General features: G+C 45.2%; 1 protein-coding gene across 1 annotated transcript in view; it reads right to left on the bottom strand.

The window, feature by feature from the left end:
* Positions 1–322: 322 nt before the first annotated feature.
* The window catches only part of LOC135547601 (diacylglycerol kinase beta-like), a 148,625-nt gene continuing 134,407 nt past the window's right edge, over positions 323–14,540 (bottom strand). Inside the window, exons 24-26 of the mRNA XM_064976749.1 lie at positions 7,732–7,852; positions 6,285–6,345; positions 323–5,827 (exon numbers count right to left, since the gene is read on the bottom strand). Coding sequence (XP_064832821.1) covers positions 5,729–5,827; positions 6,285–6,345; positions 7,732–7,852 — 281 coding nt within the window. The 3' untranslated portion in view covers positions 323–5,728. The remainder of the gene's footprint in view (positions 5,828–6,284; positions 6,346–7,731; positions 7,853–14,540) is intronic.

The raw sequence follows: 14,540 nt of genomic DNA on the forward strand, positions 1-14,540 counted from the left end.
TCCTCCCCGCCAGGCTACCTGCTGCTACCTGCCGACGGTAGTGATGCCTCAAGCACTGAGATGCAGTGCCTTAGACCGCTGGGCCACTGAGCTTTTATGTTTTTTAATTATTAACAAAAAAGCTAAACGATGTCTGATTCAATTTAGCTCCGAACAATTTAAGTAGAAGACAGAACCAGATGTGTGTGTGTGTGCTGTGTGTGTGGCGATGTTGTGGAGAACAGAACTAGCTGGCGCCATTGGCGTCGGCTAATGAAGATGCTAATAAATAAATCAAAGAACAAACATCTCATTGGACCATATCACCAAATATAACCCAACAGAGTGCATAGCATATTCATCCTCTTTGTTTATTTGATTATTCTTTTGTCCAACATACAGCTAACAAACACAACGGCGAGGGCAACAAACAGACGATAAACCCAGCTAGGGCAGACGATGAGAATATATGAGAATATCTTATTTTTGTCCAATCACAGGGTCTAATGTCACAGTCTGCCCCTGACCCTCGCCGGGCACTACAGGCATATGGACAGCTACATGCATACATACACACACACACATACACACATACATACATACATACATACACACACACACACACACACACACACACACACACACACACACACACACACACACACACACACACACACACACACACACACACACACACACACACACACACACACACACACACACATACATACATACATACATACATACATACATACATACATACATACATACATACATACATACATACATACATACATACATACATACATACATACATACATACATACACACACACACACACATACATACATACATACATACATACATACATACATGATGATGCCATAATGAGTGGACTGGCAGCCATTTTGAGTGTACCCATGAGTTTACCAATCATATTGCTATGCTATTTCTATGGTAAACACAACAGGCCCATGGGTTTAAACATACATGTAGAACATCACACTCGGGAATGATATAGACTGTATGCATGGCTCTAGCTCTACTGCATCTGTCCCGGCCACTAGTGTCACTCAATACTGTTAGTTCATCTGTCCAGGCCTAAGAATAGGACGACACCAACAACAGTGACAGCACGATAAACCTCACTGCCTCTGTGAGTCTCTAAAGGTCGACAAGACCAAGGTCAGGAGGGACAGTGGAGACAAGGGGACAATAGTTTCACATGGGGAGGATGGTGATGAGGACCATCTTTGGCTCCATTTCAATGATCCAAACTGGTATACTGCATAAAATGCAGCAATGTATTGGCCATATTCTAAATGACATGCTTGGAGCCCTTTCATGCATCTGGTTGTCTCAATTCAGTGGAAGAGTGTGGATATGTAATGGTGGAAAATGAAACAATCCTAATTGTAATTGTGACTGTGTATACTATCATCATTATTAGTTTCTTTGATATAGCCCTCCTCTAGGTCACCTCAGAGGCAGAGGCACATCATGATCACCATGTACATGGACACAGACACACACTTATGGCTATAACAGTGGCTGAGGTGCAGTACATAGAAATCCCTGCTGCAACATGGAGGGCGACTCAAATGGCACCCTATTCCCTATAGTCCACTACTTTTGACCAGGGCCCACAAAGTGCTCCGGTCAAAAGTAGTGCACTTAATTGGGAATAGGATGCCATTTAGGATGCAACCACTGTCTGTCAACATGATAATGGCTGGCCTCAGTCCATTCCTCCCTGGTGTTTCTATGATGGTCAGAGGCCACATTCAACAGTGGTTGTTGACAACCTGGGCTAAACCAAATCCTCTTAGATGTGGGTGGAGGGGAACCCATCCCGATAGGCAGTTATGGTTATGGATCGGGCAGCTGGTTAGTGATGGCAGTGGGTTATTGCAACAGAGACAGAGAGTTCATTATCATTGTTCTTTTTACTAACTTCTTCTTCGTCAGTGTCCCGTTGTTGTTGTGTCCTGGCAGAAAATGCACTAGAGACACCTTGTGTGTGTTTGTTTGTTAGTTAAGGCTATTGATCATTTTCTGATGACCGGATTGGAGATGAGTGGTGACTGAGTGACACAAACATTGAGGATTAATAGTCTGATAGGTTAGAGTTCTGAGTTCCGTGTCCGCGTCCCCCTTCCATCTTCTGACGATAAGTCACAAAATGTCAGCCATAGTGGACATGTCTCCTGGGAAGTCTCTCTCCTTTTGACCTAAGACAAACCAACACTGTCCTGTTCTAGCACAGAATTACCAATATGCTATGCTAGCTACCAATGGGGAAACACAACAAATAAACACACAAGGTCATGGGTTTTTAAACAATGGATAAGTTGGGGGGTTGAACAGCTAATGTGACCCGACAGCAGGACAGGTCCTAGCTTGAAGGAGGGGGTTGCAACAATCAGCGTGGTGTCTCCTCAAGCAGACAGACATTCCTTTGTCTCCTTTGTTTCAGCAGGCATGCGGTGGTGTAACTTCAGATAAAATATAAACAAATATCTATATACACATAATTATAACAGTTAAAATTGAAAATAATTTCCCATAAATGAAAAGTGATATGTAAACATGCACACGTCTCATTGAGTCGCCTCAATCCAGGCTCCATAAAGACTAAAATGAGCCCAGATATCCAATGACCATTGGCCGACAATTCTATGTTATGATAGTAGAGGTGATGTGGTCATTGAAATGTTGCCTGTATGTACTGGTTAGAGGTGTTGCAGGGTCAGACAGACCCTGTGGTCCATAGAGATAAAGTCTCAAATGGCACCCTATTCCTATATAGTGCAATACTTTTGATAGGGTTCTGGTCCAAAGTAGTGCACTATATAAGGACTAGGGTGCCATTTGGGACTTTTTACTTCTACTCCATGGTCATTGGACATGTGGCTCTGTTTTAGTGGGTCCTGGACGTGATAGTCCCGGCTCAGTGTGGTTTTAAAGGGATCTAGGGCCAAAGACATCAAAGCCTCGCCCCGTAAGTGGAGCTCAGGGTCAGTCCTAATGGCACCCTATTCCCTATTCAGTGCACTACTTTTGACCAGAGCCCTATGGGGTCAATGAATGCGGCCTGCGAGGGAGATTGGCAGCGTGGACAATGGCGAAATGTCTTGTTTAGTAAGTCCTAGTAGTGTTTTGAAGTTGAACCTGAGCCATTGTAGCTGATGGTCATTTTCATCCCGAGGTAGGTGAAGTGGCCCTTGGTCATTTTAAAGGGAATTCCATCAAAATTGCACTACATACTGTGTCATTCACTTGTTCAGGTTTGGCTTGAAACCAGAGATCTTGCCGAATTCATATCCCATGTATCTATAACCGTGGGGACTGTACTGTGAGGGTTCGAAATAAACAACAGATGTTCACCCGCATACAATGACAGTTTGTGATTTACGCCGGTCAAAAGTAGTGCACTGAATAGGGAATAGGGTGGCATTTGGGACAAACATTCAGTGTTGAATGCTGGCTCACTTCACTCTCACCCCCCTGTGCCATGCACCCTAACCCTTACATCCTACATAGGGTGGTGCACAATTGGTCCAGTGTTTGGCTGGGGTAGGCCGTCATTGTAAATAAGAATTTGTTCTTAACTGACTTGCCTAGTTTAAATAAAGGTTAAATAAAAAGTCAAATAAAATAAATCCTAGGGTACGAGGGTGCTATGATGCCAGAGGGGATGTTTTGTGTATCAGCCCCAGACTGAGTCATTGAAGTGACCTACTAAAGAACACTGATCTATATGTGCTCTTCTATAGTCTCAAACTCTACACTAATAATATATCATTGAAAAACACATTCATGTGCACCACACCTATTTCCACAATATACAAATACTGTGTCTGCACATATATAGTTGGCTACTATTGTTGGGACAGTACTATAAGGGTATATCGTAGTAGCTGCCACGCTATCTCTGCCTCACTGGTGTCTTGCCTGTTCAGCTCTTGCCATTCGGTTTGATTTTAAGAGTGATTTTCAGTTCAGCACATTTTAATTGATAACATATCTTCCTGTTGCCTGGATGGTACGGTCCAGCAACAAACATGAATGGAATTACACCCACCATTTTCAGTCAGGCCCCTGGGTTTTGCACTCTTGGACAGCGAGCTGATGTTTTCACACCGTAATTAGGAATAGTGCTTCACAGTGTAGATCCTCCTGAAATAGCAGGTTAAATTTAGGTCCAGTCCAAGCTATGGTAAATCAGACCCCTCAGGGCTGGGGCAGTCAGGCTGTTATTCTATCTCTAGCTAGCTGGATCCATTTCAATCTCTAACCCTCTAAAAGTGTCCTCTGGGACATCTGTTGCTGGGTGAGGCTTGTTGATTCAATCTATAGCTGTCCTAACACATTACAGTAAGGACCTAACATACCTCCTTCAGTCTCCTCTCCCTCTACACTGGGCTCTGTTCCTAATGCTGTCCTACTGGGCTTTTCTGATCGGGACACAGGGCTCATCTCTGCTCTCAGTGATCTCAGTCTCTACAGTAATAGGGAAGTCAGGTCCCCTCTACCCTGTCTCCCCTCTACACTGAGTTCTGTTCCACGAGTCCGTCTGGACAGAACAATGGCCCTGAGTAACTTAGTGAAGATGGTGAGATAAAAACACTTTGACTTCCCTTTCCCCCAAGGCCTGATGCCATTGATATTCTTCAAATTATAGTCTAAATATGCTTGTTGTGGGCCAAGATGATGGGGGGGAAATCCCTACATGTTATTTTGAGTTTCCCATGCTTCCCAGGCCACTGTTGCTGTGGATTCTGCCCTGCTGTCACCGTCAAGCATAAACAAAGCAGTCAATTATAGAGGCCCTCTTTCTGTTTCATGTCTCAGGCAGTGTGCAGTGTTCTGGCGTCGTGGAAAGACACTGGAGTGAATACTCTACAAGCTCTGATTCATTATTCAACGGGTTCCTCAAAGAGAGGGGAGCACTTACACACACACACGCACACACGCACACACGCGCACACACACGCGCACACACACACACACACACACACACACACACACACACACACACACACACACACACACACACACACACACACACACACACACACACACACACACACACACACACACACACACACACACACACACACACACACACACACACCTTACTTTCATCTGTTGTATCGATCATCCCATCCCTCACTCCTTCTCTTCTACTCTTTTCTTCCTGTCTGTCTCCCCTTCTACCCTACTTCTGTTTCTCTCTCTCTCTTTATGTGTTTCTTTATCCCTCCATCTCTCTATCCCTCCCTTTGAGGATCATGGCAGTATCCCTAAATGAACCTATATGTTCGTTGGGACTGTGTTTTGCCAAGGCAGTATGTCAGTACTGGTGGGTTTGGGCTGAAGCTGGGTCTGGAGCCTGGGTTAACTGAGCTAGTGGGCCAGTGGCAGGGTCAGAGTTCAAAGTCAACAGGAAGTTCTAGAAGCTAGAACATGGACACACAGGAAGTGGTCATTACACTGAGAAAAAGTTGGTTCATTCTGAAGTGGTGCCAAAGGTCCAAGGGGAAATGTCTATTGAGTTGTTCTCCTTTTTTAAGAATATCCTCTCCTTCTCCAAATGATCCCCTCCACACCTCCTCTCATCCTCTCCTCTCCCAAGGTCCAGTTCCTCCATGGGGAACAGTTCACCAGTCCAGTCATCAGTTGGTGTTGGAGGGGCCGAGGGGTTGTGTTTGTGTGAAGATGGGGGAGTATGAAGTGTCCTCCTCACTCAGTCCCGACTCCTGCTGCGTCTCTTGAAGAACAAGAAGGGGGTCTTCTGAGGAGGGCCCAGTAGCATGGGAACCTGGTTCTTATGTGTGATCTTGATCTGTAAGGGGAGGAGGGACAAAATAAAAAGATATTCAGCAGTGGAACTTTGCTTTAGAATATCCATGTTTTATCATCAAAACCACCACATTTCATGTGTAGGAGGACATGCCAAGTGTCCAGAAGTCTGCACTTTCTTTTCTACTTCTAAACACTTGACATATTTACCAGATACATAGAGTTATTTCACTATTTCACTGTCCTGCTTAAGAAATAGCAAGGTTTTAATGCTACCCAGCAGATTGAAGTGGCACTTTTCAGAGCAAGTATCTGACCTTGAAATCCAAATAACCAATAAAGGACAGTGCACAGAACACAGTGCCTCAGCTCAGTATCACCCCCCAGGTCCTACTGCGTATAGGAGGATGAGGCGCTGAGATTGAGAAGGCATAGGAAGCAGGAAGAGAGGAAGGTGGAGGTGTAGCGTGAGGTTAGTTTGTGTGGTGGGTCTCTCTCACCGTACATGGGGGCTGCATCCAAGGTTCCCCATCGATCTGCATGGGCAGCAGCCTGGACGTCCTGTGGAGAGAGAGCGCAAGAGACACAGAGAGGAGAGAGACAGAGAGAGAGAGAGAGAGAAAGAGAGAGGGGTAGGGGATAGAGTATAGAGATAGAGTGTCAAGAATCAGATCACACACACCTCGGAGGTACAGATCACACACAGTCCATCCCATCCCTCCCAATCCAGGACCAGAGATTCCCATACACACTGTTCATCCCATCCCTCCCAACCCAGGACCAGAGATTCCCATAACACTGTCCATCCCATTCCAGGACCAGAGATTCCCATAACACTGTCCATCCCATCCCTCCCAACCCAGGACCAGAGATTCCCATACACACTGTCCATCCCATTCCAGGACCAGAGATTCCCATACACACTGTCCATCCCATCCCTCCCACCCCAGGACAAGAGATTCCCATACACACTGTCCATCTCATTCCTCCCACCCCAGGACAAGAGATTCCCATACACACTGTCCATCTCACCCCTCCCACCCCAGGACCAGATATTCCCATACACACTGTCCATCTCACCCCTCCCACAGCAGGACAAGAGATTCCCATACACACTGTCCATCCCATCCCTCCCACAGCAGGACCATAGCCAAACACTGATGTCTTTGTTCCCACGAGTCCTGTTCCCAGACAGGCCCTCTCAGGACCCCAGTCTCTAAACTAACTCTCTCTTTCACACACACACACACACACACACACACACACACACACACACACACACACACACACACACACACACACACACACACACACACACACACACACACACACACACACACACACACACACACACACACAAAGTTAGTTTAAGCCTTTCATGCATACCTCACCGGGAAACTCAGTATGGGAGAATGACTATGATGAATGCTCTTTTAATTCTGGTTTTGGAAAATATTAAGGGTAGGGTGAAACAAGTGAGGGGATAGCTTTGACTGCATCCCCTGTAAACGGTACTGTAACTGGGCTTACTGTGGATGTTTAATGGAGCGAGTCTTGCTAGAGCAACAAAAACATGGGAACTAATTCCACTTTTCTAAAACAGATTGGTTGGTTGGCATATCCAAATTGGCCTTTGACTGTGCATTCAGACCTGTGAGAAAGCTAATTTGTCAGCCGATGATTGCCAGTCTATCTGTGGCTGTAATGAATGAGTGTGTCAGCTGGCCAAAGGTCTGGTTTACTGGACACAGTCAGTGGCTCATGGAGTGAGGAAGAGAAGGGATCAGGAGACACCTCTGTCTACAGGACTCAACTCTGGTTTTGGTGACATAGACAGAAAGGAATGGGTGGTGGAGGGAGGGATGGTTGGATGAATGGTTGGAGGGATGGATGAATGAATGAAGGAATGAACGGAGGGACAGAGGGGATAGCAGTAAGGACCCTGACCTGACGGTAACGTTAGCACATTGTGCCAGTCTGCGACCTGCACTCTTCAGGCCTGAGTAGATCTTCCCCATCTCCATGGCGCCCTCCAGACCCACCACCTCAAGCAACTGGTCACTCAGGTCTGTAGAGAGAGAGCGAAAGTCATCAGTTAATACGGTCTCAGCAGAGAAAGAACAGCGCATTGACGAGTTTTGAAGAGATTTAGTAGAGCGCTAGAACAGCTAAAGACCGGACACACCGTAGAACATTTTGATTGTGGCAATTATTTTTATTCATCCTCTGGTTTACTGCGTACGTATACTCTTCACTACATCACTGTAAAGAACTCAGGAAATTGAATGTCCACATACAATTTAAATTGATTTTTCAACCATTCAGACATATTTTCTTCCTCTACTTTGCACCCTCCAAAATCTTCTCTCTCTCTCGAATGCATTTCCCCAAACATTATAAAAAATAAGAGAGATTTACTGAGAGATTTACTATGGATCGCGGCTGTGAATGATCTCAGAGAAAAGAGTGATTCAAATACTCCTTTTTGTTGAGCAGTGAATGCTGTTTTGACTGGCTCTCAATCCCTCGCCTGTTTGGGGAAAATATAGCATGACACAAAGGTTTTGTCTTTATCAATGGCTCACTTACTGTTTTCTCTCTGTCTCTCTCTCTCTCTCTCTCTCTCTCTCTCTGTCTCTCTTTGTCTCTCTCCTTGTCTCTCTCTGTCTCTCTCTCTCTCTCTCTCTTGTCTCTCTCTCTCCTTCTCTCTCTCTCTCTCTCTCTCTCTCTCTCTCGGAATGACGTAACAATGTACATATTTACAATATGAATTTATTAACCATACATTGAACAATAACAATAAGCATACAATAGAGTACATGTTCCTCAACTTATGGCAGGCAGAAATGTAGTGCGCTGCCAACCTACAGCTCTCTGCGTCCTCCCCCAACAGAACGGGTAGCTTACTCTCATCAGAATGGTCTTTGAAACCTTTAATAAGGGTTTCAAATTTGGGGAAATGACACTCTCTAATTGTTTTATATTTTTCACATTTTGTCAGGAAATGCATCTCTCTCTCTCTCTCTCTCTCATCCCCGGCTAATCAGATATGTCAGTGTGAGCCGCTCTGAGGTGCTGCTCAGCTGGTTAAGAGGTAGGGACCACCTGGCATAATGGCTAAGGTGTTGACTTGACAGTTGCTGGACCCAGGTTTGAGTACTGGTGGGGCCACCCACTGAGGCGGAAAGGTTGCGTGGCTGCTTTGTTTCTGACTTGGCTTGCCAAGGGATCTGTTTTAAACTGTCTGTATGTTTGTGGTGAGCACTTAGTTATGTACCCAACACAGGAGGTTGGTGGCACCTTAATTGGGGAGGACGTGCTCATGGTAATGGCTGGAGCGCAATAGGTGGGCCATCCTCCCCTCAGCAGCTTCCATTGACACACAAAGGAAATTAGATGACTGGTTTTCTTTTAGTACAGCAAAAAGTTCCACTAAAGTCCCTGAAATGTCTGTGAGAGATTAAAGTGACTAAAATCTACAAACCACAATGGCTACATATCTCTCCTTAATGTTTTCTCTTTCCAAAATCTCTTGGGCTACCACATGTGTGTGACCTTCCCTTTTCAAACTATTTTTGTTGTTGTTAGAATTCAATCAAATATGATTTTACATAATTTTTTCACCATGACCCTTCGTCTACTCTCCTAGGAATGGGTCTCAAACTTGTAAAGCACATAATACAAAATAACAAAAACACACGACCCGGTACAGGAGAAGTGACATCCTTGATGTTCTGGGTCAATTTGACCCGCAATTTGATCTTGACCTTGGTCTATATAGCTTTTGAATGGTGTGTCCTAGAAACAAGCTGCGTTCTGCACAGGGATGGTGAAACCATGATGATCACATATATGATGTCCCTGTGAGGCTCAGAGGCTGAGCAACACTGATCTGAAGTCAATTTGACCCGCAATTTGACTCTTGAACTTGATCTTTTCTAACTCTTAAACGGAATGTCCTAGAAACAAGCTGCTTTCTACACAGGAATGATGTGACCATGCCAATCACATAGCTATTAGATATATAGTATTTCCTCGTGACGCTCAGGGGCTGAGCAACACTGAACACTGGTCTGAAGTTGAGCTACAACTGAGTTTTGACAAATTATAATTTACAACATTGGATCACAAACAATCGGACAGATATATTACTTTTTGGCTATCAACCCAGGGAAAAGAACAACTGAAAGAAGACATTCTCTTTTAATTACTGTGCTTTCTGTGTTTGTTGTACTAACTGTACCGGGTCAAACAGACCCGTAACATAACAGGTGTATAGCCGAATAGAACATAAAAGACGGGAATTAAAGAATGTTTTCATTTTATGCTTCACGCTCGATGCTGTTAAAGTTTATACAGAGATAAGTTAGTCAGTGAGTCACTCAAACTCTAAGATTTTAGTTGACAATTTTACAGCAAATGTCAGATGAGTGATGGGGAAAACATTCAAAATCACTAAGGGTAATGCACAGTAAGGGAATATACTGGCTCCACAGCCTGACACACTACATATGGGGAGAAAGCAAAATAGCAGTAGAGTATCATTCAGATACTGTATACTGTACATACACAAAGTGTAAGCTTACAGCGAAATGTGATTCTTAATGTACTTCTGCTTCAACTTTAGTTTTGAGAGTGAGTCATCCTGAATACATATTGTAGACTTAGTTCTTTCTACACATCTAAAATGACGTGTGGGCTGAGACACAAGTATCTGACATAGAGAATAACTGATTGAGAATAGAGGTGCTGCCATGGGGACAAATGGGAACAAATAGCCCTGTAGCCACTCCCCTTTCCCCCCTGTGCCGCTGTGCCCAGGATATATGCCCAGGACCACTGATCAGTCAAGAACACACAGTCCATAATCAGCCAGATCAGGGGAACCATCCTAAATCAACTGGAGCAGGGGAACCAATTTTAAATCTATCGCATCAGGGGGAACCATCCTAAACCAGTCAGAGAATAGGAAACCTTCCGAAATACAAAAACCCCTCCCTCTGCCTGTTTCCCTGGTCCGTGGCTGTCATCTCAGCCCAGGGCGTCCCAGTGGCGGTGTTACATTTGTCAGCCAGTGCCTCGTCCTTTCACCCACCCAGGTGACTAGACTGGAGCACCACGGACGCGTCCTAACTAAACTCTCGGACTATATGGACAGCCCTCTCTTCTCTCCGGTGTGTAACCTGGTTCCAACCCCATCAATTACATGTTGTGTATTTAACCCTCTGTTCCCCCTCATGTCCTGGTCGGTGATTCTGTAAGGGGTGCGTACTGGCGGCAGAGAAGTCAGACGCAGGAGAGCAAAAACTGTGTTTCTAAACGGCGCAGTTTAATAACAAAAAACCCAAAGGAAAACAGAACAATCTAATAATGGGTACATAACCCGACTCACACCAGGACAGACGTGCACAAGCACTACAATAAACAATCACCGACATGGACATGAGGGGGAACAGAGGGTTAAATACACAACATGTAATTGATGGGGTTGGAACCAGGTGTGATGGAAGACAAGACAAAACCAATGGAAAATGAAAAGAGGATCAGCGATGGCTAGAAGGTTGGTGACTTTGACCGCAGAACGTTGCCTGAACAAGGAGACGGACCAACTTTGGTGGAAGTTGTGACATTTGCAGGCTCCTACTGTGAAGGTGTTGGTGAATGGAGAAAGGTAGAGTCTGACAGTTTACTCAAAAATGAAGAATAATATTCCAACACGGAAAACACAAAACTCCAAAGCACAAGAACACGAACCCACATGACAAACAATAACGCACAAAACAGAGAGGGAAGCCAGAGGGTTAAATAAGGAACATAATTAATGTAATAGAAATCAGGTGTGTATAATGAAGACAAAACCAAATAAAAATGAAACATGGATCGGTAGCGACTAGAAAGCCGGTGACGTCAACCACCGAACGAACAAGGAGAGGGACCAACTTCGGAGGAAGTCGTGACACCTACAGAGACACAGAGACCGGTATATGAGCAGAAAGGGGGAGAAGAGCTCTCTCTGGGTGTGTCCCAAATGGCACCCTATTCCCTATATAGTGCACTACTTTTGACCAGGGCCCATAGGGAATAGTAGTGCACTACGTAGGGAATAGGGCCTCATAGGTATCCTCTGCCCCATAGGGATCCTCTGCCTCTAACAATATAGTTTTTCACAGAAAGAATAATAGGATTGAGATCCATTAAGAGCAAACTGGGCATGAAGAGCCCTGGATTAGTGGCGACTAGTGACACTATAACACCATGACTAGTGACACTATAACACTGTGACAAGTGGCACTATAACACCGTGACTAATGACACTATGATTAATTGTGAGATTGGGCTCATAGTAATGGCTGAAATGGAATAAATCAAATCAAACTGTATTTGTCACATGCACCGAATACAAGTGTAGACCTTAACATTAAATGCTTATTTACAAGCCCTTAACCAACAGTGCAGTTCAAGAACAGTTAAGAAAATATTTGCCAAATAGACTAAAGTAAAAAATAATAAAAAGTAACACAATAACATGTTTGAAAATGTTATACAAATGTAAAACATATTGATATGTATTATGTAACTTTATGTATTATGTAACTTTAGACCACAGCTCCCTATAGTCCCTGAGAAATGTATGACAGAAAGAGAAAGAGAGAGAGAGAGAGAGAGATGTCCACCCAGTATCACTAACAGGTGAGCAGATCAGCCTCTTACATAACACAGACACCCAGTGCATTGTGGGATGGTTGGCGGGTAGCTGGCCAAACTGGATTGGCTCTCCTGCCGTGTCATGGGCTGTCACACAAACACGACGGGTATAGCAGTCATACAAAATAATGTTTGATGTTTGTAGTCAGTCCTTGGCAACCAGTCCTGCTATTCTCCCATACCAGTTCAATAGTTTTCTAAATGAATCTTTTTGATACACAACTGCACTTTGATCAGCTGATGTACGAAGGGCTATATAAATAAATTTGATTTGATTTGATTTGATTTGATTTGATACACAACTGCTTTGATAGTACTGCCCCCTACAGTAGCCCTACCTACTGTATGTGTTCCAATAATTGCTCTGTTATGTATTTATAATCCAGGGTGTGTTTCCTTCCTCCATCCCCTAGCTCCTGACACAGTCCGACAGTCAATGTTTCAGGGTGGCCGGAGTGGAAACTGGAATGGAGCCCGGAGAGGAGGCTGGAGAGGGGGCTGGAGTGGAGGCCGCAGAGGAGGCCAGAGAGGAGATCGGAGTGGAGGCTGGAGAGGAGGCCAGAGTGGAGGCTGGAGAGGAGGCCAGAGTGGAGGCTGGAGAGGAGGCCAGAGTGGAGGTAGTAGAGGAGGCCAGAGTGGAGGTCGTAGAGGAGGCCAGAGTGGAGGTCGTAGAGGAGGCCAGAGTGGAGGTCGTAGAGGAGGCCAGAGTGGAGGTCGTAGAGGAGGCCAGAGAGGAGGTCGGAGTGGAGACCCGGAGAGGAGGCCAGAGTGGAGGCCAGAATGGAGGCCGGAGAGGAGGCCGGAGAGGAAGCTGGAGTGGAGTCCGGAGAGGAGGCCGGAGTGGAGGCCAGAATGGAGGCCGGAGAGGAGGCCGGAGAGGAAGCAGGAGTGGAGTCCGGAGAGGAGGCCGGGGTGGAGGTCAGAATGGAGGCTGGAGAGGAGGCCGGAGTGGAGGCCAGAATGGAGGCCGGAGAGGAGGCCGGAGAGGGAGCTGGAGTGGAGTCCGGAGAGGAGGCCGGAGAGGAAGCTGGAGTGGAGTCCGGAGAGGAGGCCGGAGTGGAGGCCAGAATGGAGGCCGGAGAGGAGGCCGGAGAGGAAGCTGGAGTGGAGTCCGGAGAGGAGGCCGGAGTAAGGACAGATGGTTAAGAGGAACCAGATGACACTGTGTAACTGTTACTGCAGTAAAGGGAAGGTGAGTGGATGGTAAAGGTGTGTGGGCGGGTGTGGCCTGCTTGGCCCACTGACAGTGTACAGAGGAATATTACCATGGAGACAGATACATAATCATTATTAACTCCTCTCTGTCCTGTCTCACATACAGTATATTTAGACAGTTTGTGTTCACGTAACACATGCTTTTTAACATAAGAATATTCACACTCTCTAACGCTTTATGCAGAGCTTGTCAAAATGCTCAGAATTTTTGTTCTTGTGCTATTCAGAAACAACACTTTCATTTCTCATGACAGTTCTCATGGGAAAAAAACCTGGTTGACCATCCAACTCTTCAGATATAAGGGACACTTACAATGTTTCTTATATACTCCCATAAAGATTGGCTTATTGAACCAGACGTTCTTGACAGTTGAAAGTATGTGCCAGGATGCCATAGCTCTTCCCACAATCCTCGCTGGGTGACTGATTTTATTATAGTTTAGTCTATTTCTGTCATCGCAAACAACACAGGGGGAAATAAAAAATAAACCATTTTGTTTTAGCTGTGTGAGAGTAAAAACAATGACCTGTTCCTGGATGGCAGTGCCCTGAAATAGCCCACACTACGGCCAGGGTGTGACTCTAACCAGAATGTGTTAAGGGGGAGGGAGGGTGGAGAGAACTCCTGAAGGGAGAGGTTGTTGGAACCTGGCCCGGCTTTAACCTGCAATGGTACAGCTCTACAACACACACACACAGAGAGAGAGGGCAATAGCTGTATATATATATATATATATAGAGATATATATATATAGAGAGAGATATATATATATAGAGAGAGAGATATATATATATATATAGAGAGAGAGAGAGAGAGAGAGAGAGAGAGAGAGAGA

Source organism: Oncorhynchus masou, chromosome 10 (assembly GCF_036934945.1).
Source record: "Oncorhynchus masou masou isolate Uvic2021 chromosome 10, UVic_Omas_1.1, whole genome shotgun sequence".
NCBI lineage: Eukaryota > Metazoa > Chordata > Actinopteri > Salmoniformes > Salmonidae > Oncorhynchus > Oncorhynchus masou.